Genomic DNA, 23,195 nt, shown 5'->3' on the forward strand with positions numbered 1-23,195 from the left:
GCTGTCAAAGGAGCCTTGGTGAATTCCTGCAATGCACCTTGTAGATGGTACACACTGCTGCTACTGTGTGTCAGTGGTGGAGGGAGTGAACGTTTGTGGATGTGGTGCCAGTCAAACTGGCTGCTTTGTCCTGGACGGCGTCAAGCTTCTTGAGTGTTGTGGGAACTGCGCTCATCCAGGCAAGTGGGGAGTATTCCATCACACTCCTGACTTGTGCCTTGTAGATGGTGGACAGGCTTTGAGAAGTCAGGGTGTGAGTTACTCATCGCACGATTCCTAGCCTTTGACCTGCTCTTGTAGCCACAATATTTATATGGCTAGTCCTGTTCAGCTTCTGGTCAATAGTAGCCCCCAGGATGTTGATAGAGGGAGATTCAGTGATGGTAATGCCACTGAAGATCAAAGGGCGATGGTTGGATTCTTTCTTATTGGTGTTTGTCATTGCGTGACACTTGTGTGGCGCGAATGTTACTTGTCACTTGTCAGCCCAAACCTTGATGTTGTCCAGCTCTTGCTGTATTTGGACATGGGCTGCTTCAATGTCTGAGGAGTTGCGAATGGCGCTGAACATTGTGCAATCATCAGCGACCATCCACACTTCTGACCTTATGATGGAAGGAAGGTCATTAATGAAGCAACTGAAAATGGTTGGGCCGAGGACACTAACCTGAGGAACTCCTGCAGTGATGTCCTGGAGCTGAGATGACTGACCTCCAACAACCACAACCATCTTCCTTTGTGCTAGGTATGACTTCAACCAGCAGAGAGTTTACCCCAATTCCCATTGACCCCAGTTTTTTTTTAGGGCTCCTTGATGTCACTCTCGGTCAAACATGGCCATGATGTCAAGGGCAGTCACTCTCACCTCACCTTGGGCGTTCAGCTCTTTTGTCCATGTTTGAACCAAGGTTGTAATGAGGTTAGGAGCTGAGTGGCCCTTGCAACTGGGCGTAAGTGAGCAGGTTATTGCTAAGGAAATGCCGCTTGATAGCCCTGTTGATTACTTCATTGATGATTGAGAGTAGGCTGTTGGGGCGGTAACAGGCCAGGTTGGATTCGTCCGACTGTTTGTGTACAGGGCATATCTGGGCAGTTTTCCACATAACTGGGTAGATGCCAGTGTTGTAGCTGTACTGGAACAATTTGGCTAGGGGTGCGGCAAGCTCTGGAGCACAAGTCTTCAATGCAATTGCTGGAATGTTGTCAGGGCCCATAGCCTTAGCAGTATCTAGTGCCTTCAGCTTTTTCTTGATATCACGTGGAGTGAATCGAATTAGCTGAAGACTGGCTTCTGTGAAGCTGGGGACCTCCAGAAGAGGCCAAGATGGATCATCCACTCAGCACTTCTAGCTAAAGATTGTTGCAAATGCTTCAGCCTTATCTTTTGCAATGATATGCTGGGCCCCTCCATTATTGAGGGTGGGGATATTTGTGGAGCCTCCTCCTCCAGTGAGATGTTTAATTGTCCACCACCATTCGTGACTGGATGTGGCAGAACTGCAGAGCTTAGATCTGATCCGTTGTTGTGGGATCGCTTAGCCCTGTCTATCACTTGCTGCTTATGCTGTTTGGAATGCAAGTAGTTCTGTGTTATCCACAAGTTGACATCTCATTTTTAGGTATGCCTGGTGCTGCTCTTGGAATGCCCTCCTGCACTCTTCTTTGAGCCAGGGTTGATCCTCTGGCTTGATGGTAATGGTAGAGTGAGGGATATGCCGGGCCATGAGGTTACAGATTGTGTTTGAATACAATTCTGCTGCTTCTGATGACCCACAGCACCTCATGGATGCCCAGTCTTGGATTGCTAGATCTGTTTGAAATCTATCCCATGTAGCGCGGTGTAGTGCCACACAACACGATGGAGGGTATCCTCAATGTAAAGCCAGGATTTCATCTCCACAACGACTGTGCGGTGGTCACTCCTATTGATACTGTCATGGACAGATGCATCTGTGGCAAGCAAGTTGGTGAGAATGAGGCCAAGTATGTTTTTCCCTCTTTTCGGTTTCCTCACCACCTGCCGCCAATCCAGTCTAGCAGCTATGTCCTTTAGGACTCAGCCAGCTCAGTCAGCAGTGGTGCTACTGAGCCACTCTTGGTGGTGGACATTGAAGTCCCCCACCCAGAGTACATTCTGTGCCCTTGCCGCCCTCTGTGCTTCCTCCAAGTGGTGTTCAACATGGAGGAGCATTGAGTCATCAACTGAGGGAGGGCAGTACATGGTAATCAACAGGTTTCTTTGCCCATGTTTGTCCTGATGCCATGAGACTTCATGGGGTCCGGAGTCGATGTTGAGGACTCCCAGGGCAACTCCCTCACGACTGCATACCACTGTGCTGCCACCTCTGCTGGGTCTGCCCTGCCAGTGGGACAGGACATACCCAGAGATGGTGATGGTGGTTTCTGGGATATTATCTGTAAGGTATGATTCTGTGAGGATGACTATGTCAGGCTGTTGCTTGACTAGTCTGTGACCAGCCTGAGACAGCTCTCCAAATTTTGGCACTAACCCCTGGAAAGGAGGACTTTGCAGGGTCAACAGGTCGATGCCAGGTAGTCAGACCGCTTTCAGCCCTTTTTTGTGACTTTGTAGCGGCTTGGTAGGCCACTTCTGAGGGCATTTAAGAGTCAACCACATTGCTGTGGGTCTGGAGTCACATGTAGGCCAGTCCAGGCAAGGACGACAGATTTCCTTCCCTAAAGGACATTAGTGAACCAGATGGGTTTTTGCAACAATCGACAATGGTTCCATGGCCATCAATAAACTTCTAATTCCAGATTTTTATTGTATTCAAATTCGACCATCTGCTGTGATTCAAACCCAGGTGCTCAGAGCATCGCCCTGAGTCTCTGGATTACTAGCCCAGCAACAATACCACTATGCCGCTGCCTCCCCCTCTCAGGTGTTGCCAAATTTGGAGTATTTCCAACATTTTCTCTTTTTATTTGACATTACATGATGGTTCCATTCAAAACATCTTCATTATTCTGATTCCTTGCTCCAAGAATATTTTATGTTTGGCTGCTTTTATTGCATTTGATACTTGTTGACCCAGTTTCTTAAAGGATTGAAATCCTTCTCAGTCTGGTTGCATTGTTTCTCATTTTAGTATCATTTGCAGGTTTGGAAATTTTGATGACTTTACCGTAATCACAGCAAATTGTGGGCCATGTCAAACACTCTTGCTTTAGGAGCATTTAATCTTTTATAACCACTTCTTAGCAACTCCCTAACTGACTGTGACTAAAACTGATCTCCAGCTTCTTTTATATAGGTGAATGCAGAGTAGCTGTTCCGCAGCCCTTTTTTTCTTGTCTCTAGTTTCAGATAGCCACTGTTACTTTTACCTGGGTCAAAAGTTCTTTACCCTCTTTCTGTTACACCTATATTTGTGAAATATTTTTGTTATTAAAATATCTTTTGACCTTTTATATTCCATTTTAAATTGTTTATATAAATCTACAAATTATTCCACCTGTCAGATTTTTTTGTATGTTTTTGAATGTGACCTGTTCCTTACTTAATCACATTAGATCTCTGTTTCTCTTTCAGATTTTAACTTTATTGAGATGAATTTCAACTACAACTTCCCTTTTTTTTTTACATTTACCATTTAACTACTAGGCTTCTCATACATTTGTGTTCTCATCAGTTTTCATTTTATTTTCCTTCAGTGTCTGAATTTTATAAGTTCAATGTCTCAAGTGTCACTGTACTTTCTACACACCCTCATGTACATTTCAGATCTGATCGATATCATCACCAGATCCTTGTTGCTTCCTAGTTCCAATTTAATTTCAAATATCTGACTCATTTCTCAATATGTGGGCTAGAGTAGCCTCTGACCCATCTGACTGACCAGCACTAGATGTAACGAGGCAATCCTACACCACCCCTAGGAACATTCATGGTTAGTTTTTTTTCTGTAGCTATTATTCAATTAATTATCTGGAGATGGGCTCAGTAGCACAGTATAAGGTCATGATACTGAATTAATAATCCAGACCCTTGGGCTAATAATCTGGAGATGTGAGTTCAAATCCCACCATGGCAGTTTTGAATTGGATTTGGTTAATTAAATAAATCTGGAATAAAAAAAAGTAATAGTGACCTTGAAACTAACGGGTTTGTGCAAAAATCCAACTGGTTCATTAATATCCTTTAGGGGAAGGAAACCTACTGTCCATGCCCGATACAGCCTATATCTGACTCCAGATCCACATTAATGTGGATGATTCTTAACTGTCCTTTGAAGTAGCCTCAGCAAGCCACTATTGCAGCTCACTACCTTCTTCTCAAGAGTAAGCAGGGATGGGCAATAAATCCTGGCTTGCCAATGATGTCCACAACTTGTAAGCGAATAATAAAAAGTAAAGTAAATCAATATGATTCAAAATGCTGCTTAGTGACTTAAAAGGTTTAATTCTTGCTATATATATATGGTAAGATACTACATTGAAGGTTGTTTGTAAGATCATACTTATTTACTGTGTGCAGACTTGCAATCAGTAGCAGAGCAAACAAGTCACAATATAGAAACAAAAAAAGATGTGGCTCAAGACTCATCTCGGAATTTAGAAGCAAGCACCACAAATGGGGAATGCAAGCATACAAGTAAGTGCTAAGACTGAGCATAATGGCTGCAAAAGAATTCTGTTCAGTTTTTAATTTAAAAGAAAAATTATGCCAGAATTTTGGAGGTGTATTTTTGGCACTTCTTTGTTTCATTACCAAATTTTTGAAGTTTTGAGCATTCTACTATGATTTGTGTGCCATGAGTATAAACATTCCACCCTGCCTATAAAATTTCAGTTATCTCTCCTTATGCTAACAACTAGGTAACATTTACTCATGCTGTCTACCTTGATAACTGATCATAATGTCATCATTGTATTACTGTTGAGCTTTGCAGGTTAAGTGATGTGGAAGTTGGAATATAATGTAGGGAATTTTATTTGCAAGAAAAAATTGATTTTTTTTTTTACTGGCGCAAGACTGGGAAATGTTTGCATTCAGAAGGATGGGTGACTTTTTACGTGAATCTCCGAAATCTAACACGCAAGTACAGAAAGCAGTTAAGAAAGCAAATGGTATGTTAGCCTTTATTTCAAAGAGATTGGAATATGAGTGAAGAAGCCTTACTGCAATTATGTAGAGCCTCAGTGAGACTATACTTGGAGTACTGTACACAGTTTTGGCCTCCTTACTTAAGGAAGCATATACTTGCTGTAGATAGAGAGCAAAGGAGGCTCACCAGACTGATTCCTGGGATGAACAGATTGACCTACAAAGAGAGATTGAGCAAACTGGGCCTATATTCACTGAAATTTAGAAAATTGAGAAGTGATCTAATTGAAACATAAAATTCTTAAGGGGCTTGATATGGCTGATGCTGGTTGGAAGTGTCCAGTAACCAAGGAGTCCAGAACGAGGGGTCACAATCCCCAAATAAAGGGTTAGTCATTTAGGACTAAGGTGAGAAATTTCATCACTCAAAGGGTTTTGAATCTATGGAATTCTGTATCCAGAAAGCTGTGGATGTTTAGGGATTGAGTATATTTAAGACCAAGATTGATAGGTATTCAGATTTTAAGTGATGTGGGAATAGTGTGGGAAGGAATTGAGGTAGAAGATCAAACTTGATCATATTGAATGGCAGAACAGGCTTGAAGGTTAAAGTAACACACTCCAGCTCATATTTCTTATGCACTAATATCCATATGTCCTGAACTAACACATTGGAAAACAGATGCTAAGTGGATGCTGTGGTATTAAAACAAACCTGTTTGAAAGTTTAGTACACAAGTTTAGGCCTAATTGCTGATTACCATAATTTGATTTTTTGGTGGAGGTGTTAAAACTGATGCGTACAGTTTTAGCACTCGATTGCTAATTGGAAGAAATGTTTATGGAGGTGTGGAGTATTAACTGACTGACACACAACGGCAGGTTTCAGAATGACTCAGGGACAGAGGGAAAGGACTCACGGGTTCTTGGATGCAGCACTGGTGAGGTCCAGGAAGGCGAGAAGTCCTGTAGCCATGAGAGAGGGGTGTGGGTAAAGCAGTTCACGTAGCCCTGCTTTCACCCTCCCCTGCAACAGCTGGTGTTGCTTTGCCTTGCCTCATGTCCTCCTCAAATTTCTTCTGCAGATCAAGGGGGTCCTCCTTAGCAAGATGCCCAGGACCAAGCACTCCTTTTCTCCTGGTGAATTCTGTAAGGTGCTCGGTAAGATAGAGTGGCACAGCAGTTAACTTTAGTTGAAGTCCTCAGAAGATTTTTGGAATATATGTTGATAGAATATTGTCCCAAAAAATCATGTTTCAGAAGCCCTCCTCACAGCTCCCAGCAGCAATTGAAGAGCAAAAGATGAATATGTCTTTAAGTGGCACTCAAAGTCCGCAGCATCGACTTATTTAGAGAGGGCATTAGATCAAACACTAACCAACAAAATGCTGTGTGACCTCTTTAGCAATTGTTAGCAGTTAATTAATTGGTAATCAGCTCCTTAACAAGGCCATCCCTTGCATGTCTTCATTTCCTTTGCCAAAACTGCTAAACAAGGGCTAAATCAGTGCTGCAACTCAAGACTGCATCTGGCCACCTCAGAGCAGCTGGCAAAAATCACTCCCCCTTTGTCTCCAAAGGAACAACATATAGGTGGACATGGTTTTTTAATGTAATTTAAAATTAACAGAACTTTTGCCTTCCTAAGTAGTATTTCATCCAAAAATGAAATTGGTCTTTTAAAGTTCAGTATTGAGCTCAGTATTCCTTTCTTCCCCTTTTGGTTTCTGTTAGTACCTTTTCAACTTGGTATCATTACTGGGTTTATTCTGGTATGGATTCCTTTGTTTTACGTTTTTCTCATCTAAATGTGTGTCAATTTATTGTGTGGTCTAACTCTTGAGTTGTGTGTGCCAAATGATGCACATGTATGAAAAAGTTTGGATTTAGTTGTGATTGTCCAAAAGATTAAATAGCCAACACCTGTCCTCCAGGCTCGTTCAAGATAAGTTGAAACAGGCAACAGTGAACTTTACTTACATAACTGGACTGTTATCTCAGTACTATTCATGAACGATAATATTTATCACTTGAATGAATGAATGCACCCACGCATTCACAAGAGTTTTTCTTTACGTACTGCTTGATCACCTGTGAGGTTGTAGACATGGAGTTAAGGTGGTGGCAGAGAGGTAAAGGAGGGTAACAGACCATGGGGAAAGAGCACATAGAGTATGATAATCAGATGGAAGGAGTAAACTGGTGTGGGAGATTGTAGCAGAATATTAGAGATGAGATGAAGAGAAGGTAGAGTAGGGGGATGGGGGTGGACAGTGATAAGAGGGTAGAGGAGAAATAGAGACATGGGGTGGAGGTGGAGGAGAAGGATTGAACACATTTGAGTGTACCGGAATGGGGTTGGAGCCCAGAGAAATGGCTCCTGTTTATATCAGTATGGTACTGCTGTTCAAAGTGGATCTGATGGCGAGAGCTGGGAATCATTGCAAGTTTGAGGAGGGAAGAATAAGCGAAAGAGAGGAGAATGAATGGGGTAAGGAGAAGGAAGTGAACACTCAGCAGTGGACTCAGGAGAAATTAATCTCTCCATGATAGAACATAGGCCAGTAACATGCAAAAATAAATTAATAGCTTCCCTTCATCTGCCAGGTCATATCTGTCTCCCAGTTCCAAATTGTTCTGCTTGCCCACCTGCTATTCAGATTGAAATTCCTCAGTGAATACTCAAATTGACTTGGTTCTAGCATTGATCATTTGCTTGCCACTATTCCTGATCAGACATAACATGGGGTCTTCGGAGGTGTAATTACTTAGACCCCTTGTTCTTTAGCGCTCAAGCCTCGGGCCAAATTTTGACCAACTGCGCTCTCTCCCCTTCCTGACGACACCTTTGCAATCTTGTTTGAGTGGGTTGGGACTATAAGATTAAATATCTTTTCCCAGAGCACCCAGCACTGGTGGAGAAGCTGCCCTGATGGGGGAAAGAAGAAGAAAATAAAGTACATACACCCAAGACAAACTTAAAAGTTTTTAAAAAACCACTGTCTGGAAGCTTACCTCAAGCCAGAAAAAACATGGCAACCCAGCACAAAAGAACAGATAAGAATTTGTAATAAAAGCAGAAAATCCTTGTAACACTCAGCACATCAGACGGCATCTGTGGAGAGGGAAACTGAATGAACCTTCCAGGTTGATGACCTTGCATCAGACGTCCAGGAGCTGCAAAAAAAAACTATGTTGGCCATACTTTAGTAGAAAAAATAATTACATATTCATGCTGCAAGTTGTTATCAATATGCAAATCAGGGGATTAAATATGCTATGAGTTACAAATTTTCACAACTTGCTGGTTGGTTTACATCTCACCCTTAACCTCCCCATTGTTTTTAAGAGCTTGCTGGATTTCCACATGCATTGCCTTTTTAAACTCAGCAAATGTTAAATCTGGTAATTAACACCATAAAGCCCCTTTTATAATTGTTAATTCAATACCAGTCAACCTCTCTGGCCCGGAAATTGAACAGTTTAATTTGTGGTATTTCATCCCTTATTATTATTAATAAGAGATTTTGAAATTGTTAATTTTTTAATTTTTCCTTGGTTTTCCTTACTATTTATTTCCCCTCTCAATCCAATCTTTCTTGCCCTCTCTTTATTTTCCTCTCTGTACCTGATCTGACTTTCTCGGTCATTCCTTTTTCTGAATCCTTAATTTTCATTAGTTAAGGAAATACATTGTTGGTCCCACAGTTCACTTGGATCCTGGATTCTGTATTATCTTGTGCCACACTTATCAGCTTGCGCTTTCGATAAGTTATGATGCAAAAATTGTTTTGACTTGAAGAGTGCAAAATGTCCAGTTCAAGCAAGATCTAGCCCATAACACTCTTATTGGGCTCGAAGATCAGAATTTGTTGTACAGTGCCACCCGACGGCCAGAACCTGTAATTTCAGTGGACTAATTTTTTTTACCACATACACTCACTATGAAATATTGGGAATTATGTAACACTATGTTGGAGCGATTCTTTGATGGGCAGGAACATTGAAAATGCCTATTACAGTGCTGCCTACAGATATTGTAAGTACTTAAAATGAGTTCTCAATTAAGTGTCCACCTTGTACCAAATTTGAAATATAATGGCTATCATCTACTGTTTCTGTGACTATGTCATGTGCTGCTATTAATCAACATCAGAACCAAACCAGCTACATAAGAACTAGGAGCAGGAGTAGGCAATTCAGCCCCTCGAAACTGCCAAGCCATTCAATACGGTCATGGCTGATCTCATTTCGGCCTCAAATCCAATTTCCCGCCCTCTCCCCATAACCTTTCAACACATTACTAATTAAAAATCTGTATCTCCTCAAATTTATTCAGCGCCCTGGCATCCACTGTAGTGAATTCCACAGATGAATTCCACACTTTGAGAAAAGTAATTCCTCCTCATCTCTGATTTATATTTACCACCCCTTAGCCTAAAACTATGGCCTCTCATTCTAGAATGCCCCACAAGGGGAAACATCCACTCCACGTCTACTTTTTCTATCCCCTTTAACATCTTACTTTCCGTAATTCTCCTCCCATCCTTTTAAACTCTTATGAGTATAGGCCTAAACTGCTCAATCTCTCCTCATAAGACAAGCCCCACATCTCTGGAATCAATCTAGTGAACCTCCTCTGAACCACCTCCAATGCAACTACATCCTTCCTCAAGTAAGGGGACCAAAAGTGTGCACAGTACTCCAGGTGCAGTCTCACCAATGCCTTGTACAGTTGCAACAACACTTCCCTATTTTTATACTCTCTTCCCTTAGCAATAAATGCCAAAATTCCATTTACCTTCCTTATTACCTGCTGTACCTGCATACTAGCTTTCAGCGATTCATGCACGAGGACACCCAGATCCCTATGCACTGAAGCATTCTGAAGTTTCTCTCCATTTAAATAATAAGTCGCCTTTTTATTCTTCTGACCAAAATGGATAACCTCACACTTATCCAGGTTAAACTCCACCTGCCAAATTTTGGCCCATTCACCTAACCTGTCCATATCCATTTGTATATTTCCTATTTCTTCATAGCAACTTATTTTCCCACCTATTTTGGTGCAAATTTAGCTATAGTACCTTCTATCCCTGAATCCAAGTCATTAATATAGATTGTAAATAGTTGGGGCCCAAGGACCAAACCTTGTGGCACCCCACTAGTTACAGCTTGCCAACCAGAAAAAGACCCATTTATCCCGACTCTCTGCTTTCTGTTGATTAGCCAATCCTCTATCCAAGCCAATATATTACCTCTAACTCCATGTGATCAATCTCTTGTGCTGCACCTTTATCAAAGGCCTTCTTTGATATACTATCTGAAGTCCAGATATACTACATCGACAAGATCCCCATTATTCACTTTGCTTGTCACATCTTCAAAGATCCCTGGCAAATTAGTCAAACACGATTTACTCTTCATAAAACCATGTTGACTCTGATGGATTACATTTTGACTTTCCAAATGCCCCATTACTACTTCCTTAATATTGGATTTCAACAATTTCCCAATGGCGGCCGTTAAACTAACTGGTCTATAGTTTCCTACTTTCTGCCTCCTCCCCTCGCCCCCCCCCAGTTTTTTTTTGAATAAGAGTGTTATATTAGCACTTTCCCAATCCACTGGAACCTTTCCAGAATCCAGGGAATTTTGGAATATTATAGCCAATGCATCCACTATGCTGCCACTTCCTTTAAGACCCTGGGATGTAGGCCATCAGGTCCTGGGACTTGTCACCCTTTAATCCCAATAGTTTGCTCAGTACTTTTTCTCGATTGATGGTGATTGTTCTAAGTTCCTCCTTCTCTATACCCTTTGCACTACCTGTTACTATTGGGGTGGTACTAGTGTCCTCCACCGTGAAAACTGAGGCAATATATTGATGAAGCGTCTCTGCCATTTCTGCGTTCCCCATTATTAACCCAGTCTCATCCTCCAAGGAACCAACATTCACTTTAGCTACTCTTTCCTTTTATATACTTGTAGAAGCTTTTGCTATCAGTTTTTACATTTTGCGCTAGTTTTCTTTAATAATTTACCTTTGCTCTTTTTATTAATTTTTTAGTAACCCTTTGTTGATCTTTAAAAATTTCTCAATCTTCCAGCCTGCCATTGACCTTTGCAATTTGGCATGTCTTAGCTGTTACCTTTGCTATCTTCAGCTTCTTTGCTTAGCCATGGATGCTTTCCCCCCCTCTTACCAGCTTTCTTCCTCTTTGGAATATATTTTACTTGGGAGGAATTGAATATCTCCTTAAATATCTGCCAATGTTCATCAACTGTCCTACCTTGTCGTCTTCCTGCCCAGTCCACTAGGGCCAAATCTGCCCTTATGCCTGTGTAGTTACCTTTGTTTAACTCCAGAACACTAGCGTGGGACTCAAGTTTCTCACTCAAACTGAATTTGAAATTCTAGCATGCTATGATCACTCTTCCCTAGAGGATCCTTTACTATGAGATCATTAATTAATCCCATCTCATTACACAAAACCAAATCCAGAATAACCTGCTTCTTGGTTGGTTCCACAGCATATTGCTCCAAGAATCAATCTCTAATACACTTTATGAACTCTCCCTTGAGGCTACCCTTGCCAATTTGCTTAGTCCAGTCTATATGGATATTAAAATTACCCATGATTATTGCCGTGCCTTTCTTACATGTGCCCAGTATTTCCTGGCTTATACTGTGCCCTACTGCATAACTACTGTTTGGGGACCTATAGATTAATCCCACCAGGGACTTCTTTCCCTTGCTATTTATTATTTCTACCCAGACTGACTCTACGTCTTGCTCCCCAGTGCCTATATCATTCCTCACTATAGCACTGATCTCTTCCTTTACTAACAAAGCTACATCACCTCCTTTTACTTCCTCCCTATCTTTCCGAAACACTGAGTATCCTTGAGTATTCAACTCCCAAACCTGTTCCTCCGTAACCACGTCTCAGTAATAGCCACCAAATCATACCTATTTATCTCTATTTGTGCTGTTAACTCATTAGTTTTATTCCGAATGATATGCACATTCAGATACAAAGCCTTTAAGTTTGCCCTATTGTCAATTTTCCCTACTCTTCTATGATTCTTTGTTGCAATATGGCGTTCACACACTCTGTCCCTTCCTTTCACTTTTTCATAACAATCAGCCTTGTCACTAACCTGCACTCTTATCCTCTCCGTAAGCTTTGATTTTTTTATATTTCCATGCAACTGAACCCTCCCTCCCACTATTTAGTTTAAAGCCCTATCTACAAACCTTGTTATACAACTTGCCAGGGCACTGGTCCCAGCATGATTCAAGCTATCAATAGTACTATTAATTATTTAGATAATTAGTTTTCTAGTTTTAAATTACACCAGACTAATGATCAGTTAATTCACCATTAAATCACATGGTTCAAATGCTGAGCCAGTTTTACATTTTATAACTTTTATTGTTGCTTTATAGCCCTACAATTTATTCATTGACCCGTGTTCAGTACCTTCTTCAGTGCCAATCTACTTTAAACCCACCAAACTACTTGAACAGTGAAACTTCCTTGCTGTACAGATCATGATTTCTTGATGCCCCAGAACGTAAAGTATAGAACAAAAGGGGAAAAAATATTTTTAATTCTTGTAACCATGAGAACGCTCTATTAATGCAAGTGGAAATGTCAAGTGCAGTATATCACATTTCATTGTATAGCCCTCACCTCCACCCCTTTACGTCCAAGGAACATAGACTTGAATCAATATGGCAGAAAACTGGTTTAACCATTAATTGCCAGATCTAGCTGGACCACACAAGGCACTATTAGTTCTTACTATTATAGGATCATCCTGGAATGCACATATAACCACTTTTTTTTCTGCACTTCAAATCGTTGTCTTAAGCCTCTCTCTCCTATCTCCTTCACCTGCACTGACAGTGACAAATGTGAGGAGCTCATGGATTTCTTTGTCGGAGACATTGAATCAGCTACCTCTGTCACTTTCCTCTTTTTCCCTGGCCCACTGGCCTAAACTTCATCTAAGGTCCCTCCCCAGCCTAGCCCTGAACTTAATTTTCTTCTCTGGTTTCTTTCCTATCTTCCCAAATGCTTTCTCCAAGCTAATCTTATCCATGTGATTCACCTCTTGCTCTCCTGACACTACACCAACTAAACTATGGAAGACCCAATTTCCCTTTCTGGCTCCCATGTTTGCTGACATTGTTAACTGTCCTCTCTCCTCCGGTTCTATCCCTTTTTACTTCAAACTGCCGACATCACTCAACTCCTCAAAAACCCAACCCCTACCGCTCCACCCATGCATGCTACAGCACCATTTCCAGTCTTTTCTTCAAGTCCTTGCACATGTCGCCTGCCAAATGCATGCACATCTCTCTGGAACTCCATGTGTGAATCCTTCCAAACAGATTTCCACCCCTGAAACAGTACCAAAACTGTTCTTGCCAGAGTCGTAAATTACATCCTATGTGACTGTGATAAAGGTAAACTATCCTTCCTCATCCTTCTCGACCAGTCTCCAGTCACAGTTGATCACAACATCCTCTTCCAGAGCCTCTCCACTGTCGCTCAGCTGGGTGTGACTATCCATTCACAAACATTTAATCATTGCCCCAGAATCACCATCAGTGGTTCCTCTTTTCATTCCCACATAGTTACTTATGGTATGCCTCAAAAATCTATCCTTGGCCTTCTGCTATTTCTCATCTACGTTTTGCGCCATGGCAACATCATCCAAAAAACACAACATCTAGTTCCACATGCATGCTGGCAACACCTAGCCCTACTTCGCCACTACCTCTCTTGACCTCTTCACTGCCTCTAAATTGTCAGACTGCTTATTTGACGCTTAGTACTGGATGGGCAGAAATTTCCTCCAGTTGAATATTGAAAAGATTGAAGCCCTTGTCATCAACCCCCTGTCCAAAGTCCACTCCGTTGCCACCTATTTCATCCCTCTGCCTGGCAACTGCCTGAGGCTGAACCTGCTATTCAAAACTTGTGTGTAATGTTTGACCCTAAGATGAGCTTTTAAGTTTATATCCGTGCTGTCACTAAGATCACCTATTTCCACATCCTTAATAATGCCTGTCTCTGACCTTGACTCAAGTCTTCTGCTATTGAAAGCCTCATCCATGCCTTTGCTATCTCCAGACCTGAGTATTCTAATGCGCTCTAGCCTAGCCTCCCACATTCTACCCTGTGTAACCTTGAGGTCATCCGAAGCTCTGCTACCTGTATCCTAACTCGCATCAAATCACCCATCACCCCTGTGCTGACTTACACTGGTTCTTTTTTTTATTCTTTTATGGAATGTGGGCATAATCAACTAGGCCAGCATTTGTTGCCCATCCCTAACTGCCCTTGAACTGAATGGCTGCTAGACCATTTCAGAAGGCAGTTAAGAGTCAACTACATTGCTCTGGGTCTGGAGTCACCTGTAGACCAGACCAGCTAAAGGACATTAGTGAACCAGATGGCTTTTTAACAGCAAGTGACAATGGTTTCATAGCTACTATTACTGAGACGAGCTTTTAATTCCAGACTTTGTCAACATAATTTAAATTTCACCAGCTGCCGTGGTGGGATTTGAACTCATGTCCCTAGAGCCTTAACCTGGACCTCTGGATCAATGTGCCAGTGACATTACTACCATGCACTGATCTCTCCTCGATTTTAAAAATTCTCATCCTTGCTTTCAAATCCCTCCATAGTTTGGCCCATTCCTATCTCTCTAATTTCTTCCAGCTTTGTGCCTTCTGAGATATCTGCTCATCTAATTCCGGCCTTTGAACATCCCGTTTTAATCTTTCCACCATTGGTGGCTGTGCCTTCAGCTGCCGAGACCCTAAACTCTGGAATTCCCTCCCTAAACCTCTCTGCCTCTTTACCTTGTTTTCTTCCTTTTAAGACACTCCTTAAAACCGACCTCTTTGACCAAGCTTTTGGTTATCTGATCTAAAATCTCCTCATGTGGCTTGGTATGATTTTTTGCTTCATAATACCTCTGTAAATTACCTTGGGACATTTTATTCCATTAGAGGTGCTATATAAATAGAAGTTGTACTTGTTATTAAATTTCATGGGTTCTTTTCACAGCAATATGGAATGCAACTTTTGGATCTTAAACATTTGTAACTTAAACATTTTGGTAACTTAACAGATAAGTAATGTTTTTAGCAAAAAAACAAAATACTGCGGATGCTGGAAATCCAAAACAAAAACAGAATTACCTGGAAAAACTCAGCAGGTCTGGCAGCATCGGCGGAGAAGAAAAGAGTTGACGTTTCGAGTCCTCATGACCCTTCGACAGAGCTACTAGTTCTGTCGAAGGGTCATGAGGATTCGAAACGTCAACTCTTTTCTTCTCCACCGATGCTGCCAGACCTGTTGAGTTTTTCCAGGTAATTCTGTTAATGTTTTTAGCAACCAGCTTTCCACCTTGGGTGCAGAAACAAACTTTAAACTAAATGAAAATTAACTAGCACTATGATCATTGCTGTTTGAAAAGCTTGGGAAAAAAATGTTCTGTTATTTAGGTGACAAAGTACCAAAAAAAGCTAGAGGGTTATGAAGGTGACTTTGTGCACTAAGCACAGCTGGGGAGGTGATGGCGCAGTGGTATAATCATCTGTAATCCAGAGACCCAGAGTATTGTTCTGGAGACCTGGGTTCGAATCCCATCATGAAAATCTAGAATTTAAAAGTCTGATGGCCATGAAATAATTGCTGATTGTTGTAAAAAAACTATCTGGTTCACTAATTGAAAAGGACTTTAGGGAAGGAAATCTGTCTGTGACTCCAGACCCACATCAATGTGGCCAGTGACACCCACATCCCATGAACTTTGTTTCTATGGAACAGTGTTGTTCCTTGGGCAATTTAATATTTAATGTTAGGAGCACATTAAGTTCCCACTTTTTAAATGTGCAGTAAAACAAAATCACATTTAAACTTAATATTAATCAACCCCTTCTAGCTTTTACAACTCCTTTCCTCTACATTTTGTTCTAAAAACCTGAGTATAGAACAATGTTTGACACGTGTTCATGACATGGATCTAGGTTGGGATTTTTTTTAAAAAAAGGTAATGTTTAAAGGGAATTGTTTCATACAAAGTTATGATCCATTAATGTTGAAGGTGACCAGCTGAGAAAATTTCTAGTTGTTCTACTGCACTGTGGCATGCTACCGGTAAACACTAAAGACAGTTAATGAAGTGAAGTAATTGCTTTTTATAGGAATCTAGTAGCAATGTCAAATGAATAGTTTCACTTCATATTAATTTCTGTTTCATGTTACTCAACAGTTCATATTAAAAGGAAACCACGTCGGCGTTCCAAATGGGGTCGAGGTATTATTAAGAAGCCAAGGAAGGTGATCCACCTCAAGAAGGAAGATGATTATATTAAAAATGATGAGCATGATGGTGACCAAGGTGAAGAAAGTGAACTAGCAGAGAATGGAGAACTGGAAGTGAGTACAGATTATCACGAGAATGGTGATCTCTCCCTGACCAATGATGAATCGTCGTGTGACATAATGGATGTTGCCCAGGTGGGAAATAAACTTGAAAATGGTACATTGGAAAAAGGGAATGGTGGTCTCAAATCCACAGGAAAAGAGGACTGTGCAGGCTATCAATTAGATGGGAATAATGATTTTTCCATAAGAAAAACAAACGCTGCCCCAGGAGAACAGTGTGTACCTAATGATGCATGCACTCCTGGCAAGGTGTTGGTACCTAATGAGTGTACGTGGAGTGATGAATCTATGGCAAGTGCTGAAAGTGAATCTGTTCAAGAATGTTTGGCTGGCAGGACGTGCACATCTGGTAATCCTGCACCTGGTAATGATTTGTCTGATGCAAAACATGAACCTGGAAAGGAACGTGAACCTACCAAGGAGTCCATGACTCAGCTTGTGCCAAACTCAAAGTTACCTGTAATGGAAAAAGACAAAAAGCAGCTGGTTGAAGATAGCTCTCACACTGTCACTGGTGCAGCACAGGCAGCCATTGCAACAAAGTGTTCACAAAACGAAGATGTTGATCTAAAATCACTAGGACCTGAAAAAGATGGTAATCTTTTTTATTTATTAATAGGCACTGTGTAATGCACAGGTTTGAATATCTAAAGTTACTGTAATGTATAATTTATATGTTTTTGTCAATTGCAAATTAGTTTCATTTTACAGTCATCACTCCAGTAAAGGTAACTTAGTACTGGGTCTTATTTTTCCTGTGTGGCATAAAATAATATAAAGCTGTTAACTTTTAACATATTATGGTACAGTAGACAATTAACATGAAGCATTTAATATAAAATGAGTTAATGGATGACAAACTGACTGATTTAGAACTACTGTTTCATCTTTTGAGTTCAGAATTTAAATTCAGCCCACGCCAGTAAAATGTCTTTTCCTTATGAGAGTTGCAACAACTATATATAAAGATTTTAGATAATTGTAGGCTACCTCCTAATAAATGAGTCTGCCTGTCTAGATATTCAACCTTACTGTTGTGAAACGTGGAAGTGCCACACAGGCACTGTCAATGTTTTTGAGGTTGGAGTTCAGACAGTGTAGAGGACATCTGTGAGGCATTGGAGCTGAGTAGAGAAACTTTATCTTATCTAACTTTACCTTATTTAATACCTTATCTGTGTTACACCTGACCAGGGAGTATTATCTAGATGTGGAGAGAATATTCATTTATGCTAAGTTTTTTTACTTTTTTGGAAATACAGAATGTGTCTGCTTCAAAAGTAAGGTGATTGGAAAACAAATTGCTGATTTGCTGTTGGCTCAAATTATTAGGCTAATTGTTTATTGCAAACATATAATCAAGCCTTGTAATATAAAGCTGAACATTATTAACATCAGTGTTGTCCTACCAAAAAAAAATCAATTTTAATGTTTGGTTTTTTTTGGCTAAAGATTTGGGCTCAAGGGATATCCACATTTTCCATTATATGAATGTAGTGTCAGTACCAGTGACCTGTAGGCTAGAGTTGCTCCTAATCTGCATGGCAATTTGTTCAAACTGCAGCTGTAATAGTTTGAATTTTCCATTTTGCAAGTTTAACACCTTTGAAATCTCTGTGCATATTTGTCCATTAATGCCAAATTAATGGTGATTTTATTTTCTATGAACCCATGCTTGCTGGAAACTGGATGGATTTGAATATTGCATCATTACACCTAACCAATAAAGGCAATCCTGACATAATCTACCTGATTCATGGTCAAGTTTGGAGCCAATCTCTTCCTGCTTTAAACTAAATAGTGGAGTGTGGTGGCTTATGTGAGGGGGAATCTAGGAAGTTAGAGAAAGGACAAGGCAATTGTGCAGAGTCGTGATTGGAGTAATGATAATTAGTGTGTGAGAGGAAAGGACAGTGTATAAACTTGAGTGCACTGTCAAATAGGGTCAAAATAGGGAAAGATGGTAAAAAGACAAAATTGGAATCGTAGCATGGTTACAGTACAGCAGGAGGTCATGCTGGCTCTGTAAGAGCACCCAGCCAGTCTCTCTTCCCTGTAACACTGCAAATAATTTTCTGTTTAGATAATTATCCAGTTCTCATTTGAAAGTCATGATTTTATCTGTTGCCACACAATCAGGCAGCGCATTCCTGATCTTAACCATTTGCTGAGTTAAAAAGGTTTTACCTGATGTCTCCTTTGGCAAACCACCTTAAATCAGTTTTCTGTCATTCTCGACCTGCTGATGGGAACAGTTTCTTCCTATCTCCTCTGTCCAGCCACCTCATGATTTTGAGCACCTCTATCGAACCTCTCAACCTTCTTTTCTCCAAGAAGATCAGCCCCAGCTTCGCCAGTCTCTGTGTGCCTGATGTCAATCACCCTTTTTTTTTTTTGCACAATTTCCAGTTGAGGTCTAATCAGTGTTTTACAAAGTTTGACCATAACTTGCTTCTTTTTGTACTCTCAATGTCTATTTATAAAGCCCAGGAACCTGTATGCCTATTAACTGCTTTCTCAATCTGCCCTGCCACCTTCAATGATTTGTCCGCCTATACTCCCAGTTCCTTTGCTCTTACACCCTCTCTAGAATTGTATCCTTTATTTTATATGGCCTTTCCTTGTTCTTCCTACCAAAATATATCACTTCACACTTTGTATTAAATTTCAGTTGCCACCATTCCATCAGCTTGTCTACGTCATTAACATCATTTGAATGCAAACACCATTTGTAACCAGATGTATGAATAGAAATAAATGGATATGACCTGATAGCCATTGCAGAGACGTGGTTGCAAGTTGACCAAGGCAAGGAACTGAACGTTCAGGAGTACTTGACATTTTGGAAAGATAGATAGAAAGGAAAAGAAGGTGAAGGTGGAGTAGGAGTAGCTCTGTTAATAAAGGATGAGATCAGTAGTGGGAAATGGTCTTTCTTTGGAAGATCAAGCTTGTATGCTAACGGTGTATAGAATATGACGCTCCAAAATCCTGGAAAAGTGTTGAGAATGTTGGGCTGTAAATAGCTGTGCTTTAAACTGTCCATTTATTTCCAACATGAAGGCGAGTTGGGCTCTCAGGGATAGCTAATGAACATTTCTATCTGATTCCAATGCCCATGTGATTCATATTTGCTATGATAAAAGGCTTTGACATGATGGAAAAGGTACAGAGGAAACATTGTTCTGTCGGGTTGCAGGCTTTCTGAAAATATCACAAGCAGGTTAGTCTGCCCAGATCTGGGCGAGAGAGAGTAGCTAAAGGCCAAAGTCTCTGTGGTTCACCAGAATGGAATGTGGGTGGAAGCTCATGCTAAAGGAAGGACCTCCAGTAATACTCTCACCATGAAGGACAGTTCTGGGCTTAAATGTTACCAAGCTGAGAAACAAAAAGTGCAGAAGTAAACCCTCTGGAGCTTAGAATTATTTTGGACTAATTCTCAGATAATTGAATGTCTGTTTAAAGGATGTTGTAATGTACACCTGATAGTGTTTTTTATTTGGTTGTGTTAAAAGTTCTGTTCTGTAGGTAAACTGCCTACAAAATTACTGTTTAGTTAATAGTGCTTTTAGTCTGTTACAGTAAGCATCTTAAAACGTGAAATCTTGTCATTCATTCAGCTGTTAAATGGAAGGTTGATTTTATTATTTTTTTAAGTTATCAGTCTCTATGAGGATCATAACAAATAGGGGGCTCTTTGCAGGATTTCGAATCCACAGGCTGAGATGAGTACATTGGGTTTGGCCAGAGTTCAAAAGAACCAAGGTTTCACAGTGACTTTTGCAGTATTTATTGAAAAGTTAAAATGGCTTTGTCTATTGCTGAAGCATTCCTTGAAAGAGAGGACTTGTCTTTGAGAACATTAAACTGTAAGATAACTTAATACATAATCTCTGGTTGTTGGAATTCAAAGAGTTTCAATGTATTTACTAAAAATCTACCTTAGTTTTGGGCAGGATGAAACCAGGTCATTCAGTACATGTAGAACAGAAGACAGTTGTGCACATGGAGCAGGTGTTGGAAGACTCTTCAGAACCCATCCCCCCAATCATTTTGGATCATGTTCGACTAAAAGTAAGTAGCAGTTGATTGATAACTGAAAATCTCTGGAGTTATCGTCAGTTTGCAAAAATATTCTAGGACTCATGTTTTGTTAAATCTTCATGATCTCCTAAGAATAGAATAGGGGAGGAAATATTAATCGATGTTTTTATTCTCGATGTGTTATGGAGGCAGCCTAGCCATCAAATGGATTAATACCCTGTCTACAATATTTTTAATGTGCATATATTTATGTAGTCATCTGTCATGTTTCTGTGCCTATATTTTTCCCTTTTGCATGCTTCCTCCCCTTTATGATATAATAACCTATCTGTTTGCTATTAAAAGGATTGTGTAAGAAAATTTTAAAAATAGGAGCTGGAGTAGGTCATTTAGCCTAATGGGCCTGCTCCACTATTCAGCAAGCTCATGACTGATCTTCAACTTCAATTCTACCTACCCCCACTATTCCTGTATCCTTTAATCCCCTTAGCACTTAAAAAAAAAAACAATCTGTCTTGAAAATGCTCAACAACTGAATATTTACAGTTCTTTGGGGTAGAGTTCCAAAGATTGACAACCTTTTGAGTAAAGAAATCTTCCTCATCTCAGTTCTAAATGGCTTATTTCTTATTCCCAAGACTGTGACCCTGTGTTCTGGGGAAACATTTTTGAGGCATCTTCCCTGAAATGCCACTAAAGAATTTTCTTCATTTAAATTGGATCCTCTCTCATTCTTCTAAAACATAGGAAATATAGGCCTAGTTTGCTCAATCAAGTATGCCCTTCCTTAGTGAAGGAGATGAAAACTGCACACACTACTCCAGGTGTGGCCTCACCAATGTCCTGTATAATTGTAAGTTTTCTTTATTCTTATACTCCAATCCCTTTGTATCAAAAGCTAACAGACCATTTGCCTTCCTAATTGCTGTACCTTTGTGTTAACTTGCTGATTCATGTACAAGGAGACCCAGGTTGCTCTAAATGCAAACTTTTCCCCATTCAAAATTTTTTTATATCTTTCCTACCAAAGTGGATAACTTCATACTTCGCCACATTGTCATGTTCTTGCCTACTTACCCAACCTACCTATATCACCTCCGCAGTTTCCTTGTACCCTCCTTAATGTTTACTTTCCCACCTAACTTTGTATTGTCCACTAACTTAGACTTAGAAACTGAGTATAAATTATCCACTTCGTTAATATAGATTGTAAAGAGCTGAGGCCTAAGCACTGATTACAGGCTGCCAAGGTGAAATTGTCTTGTTTATTCCTACTCTGTTTTCTGTACGTTAACAATCCTCAATCCATCGCCAATCTCATGAGCTCTAACTTTATGCAATAACCCCTTGTCATGCACCTTATTCAAACGTTTTTTTGAAAATCCAAGTACACTACATCCACTTGTTTCCCCTAGTCTGTCGTCCTAGTTGCATCCTTAAAAAACTAGTCAAATACTATTTTCCTTTCATAAATCAGTGATGACTCAGCTTAATCATGTTATGGTTTTTGACGTGCCCTGTTGCCACATCCCTAAATAGATTCTAGCATTTTACCAACTACTGATCCTTGGTTCCCTGTTTGCTCTTTCCCCCTTTCTTAAATAACTTGATTGTGTTTGTTACCTTAATCAATGGGCAAAAGAGGGGGAGGAAAAAGTACAATAACTATCATTAGAGGAAAAAGTGCAAGGGAAACTAATGGGGCTAAAGGCTAATAAGTCCCCTGGACCTGATGGGTTGCATCCTAGGATATTAAAGGAAGTAGCTACAGAGATAATGGATGCACTGGTATTAATCTTCCAAGAATCCTTCGATTCTGGATAAATCCCAGAGGATTGGAAAACTGCCAATGCCCTTATTCAAAAAGGGAGGGAGACAAAAAACAGGCAACCATAGGCCAGTTAGCTTAACATCTGTCATTGGGAAAATGTTAGAGCCTGTTATAAAGGATGCAGTAGCAGAGCAATTAGAATTACATAATCTAGTCAAGCAGAGTCAGCATGACTTCGTGAAGGGGAAATTTGCCTGACAAATTTATTAGAATTCTTTACGATAACTGGCAGGATAGATAAAGGGGAACCAATGGATGTAATATATTTGGATTTCCAAAAGGCGTTCAATAAGGTACCGCACGTAAGGCTACTTAATAAAATAAGAGCCCATAGTTTAGGGGGTAGAATATATTAGCATGGATAGAGGATTGGCTAACTAATAGAAGACAGAGTTGTGATAAGGGGGGACATTTTCAGGTTGGCAACCTGTAACTAATGGAGTGCCACAGGGATCAGTGCCGGGGCCTCAGTCATTTACAATATATATTAATGACTTAGCTGAGGGAAGTGAATGTACTATCATTAAATTTGCAGATGATACAAAAATATTTGGGAGGCAAGTGATGAGGATGACACAAGTAGTCTGCAGCGGGATACAGACAGGTTAAGTGAGTGGGCAAAAAAGTGGCAGATGGCATATAATGTGGGAAAATGTGAGGCTATGCACTTTGGCAGGAAAAATAGAGGAGCTGAATATTATTTAAATGGAGAAAGACTGCAGAAGGCTGCAGCACAGAGGGATTCGAGAGTCCTTGTGCATGAATCCCAAAA

The 23,195-nt window shown here is 40.4% G+C and overlaps 1 protein-coding gene across 5 annotated transcripts in view; it reads left to right on the plus strand.

Moving 5' to 3' along the window:
- Positions 1–23,195, plus strand: part of atad2b (ATPase family AAA domain containing 2B) — a 183,018-nt gene that overhangs the window by 145,335 nt on the left and 14,488 nt on the right. For 4 of the 5 annotated variants that reach the window (XR_005942985.1, XR_005942984.1, XM_041187558.1 and 1 more), the window contains exons 24-26: positions 4,499–4,615; positions 16,373–17,143; positions 20,495–20,622. Coding sequence is in view for 3 of the 5 variants with exons in the window: in XM_041187558.1 (XP_041043492.1) it covers positions 4,499–4,615; positions 16,373–17,143; positions 20,495–20,622 (1,016 nt within the window). In the remaining 2 variants the exon portion in view is untranslated. The remainder of the gene's footprint in view (positions 1–4,498; positions 4,616–16,372; positions 17,144–20,494; positions 20,623–23,195) is intronic. The other variant, XM_041187560.1, reaches the window with a different exon arrangement.

This window comes from Carcharodon carcharias, chromosome 5 (genome assembly GCF_017639515.1).
Source record: "Carcharodon carcharias isolate sCarCar2 chromosome 5, sCarCar2.pri, whole genome shotgun sequence".
NCBI classification, from domain to species: Eukaryota; Metazoa; Chordata; class Chondrichthyes; order Lamniformes; family Lamnidae; genus Carcharodon; species Carcharodon carcharias.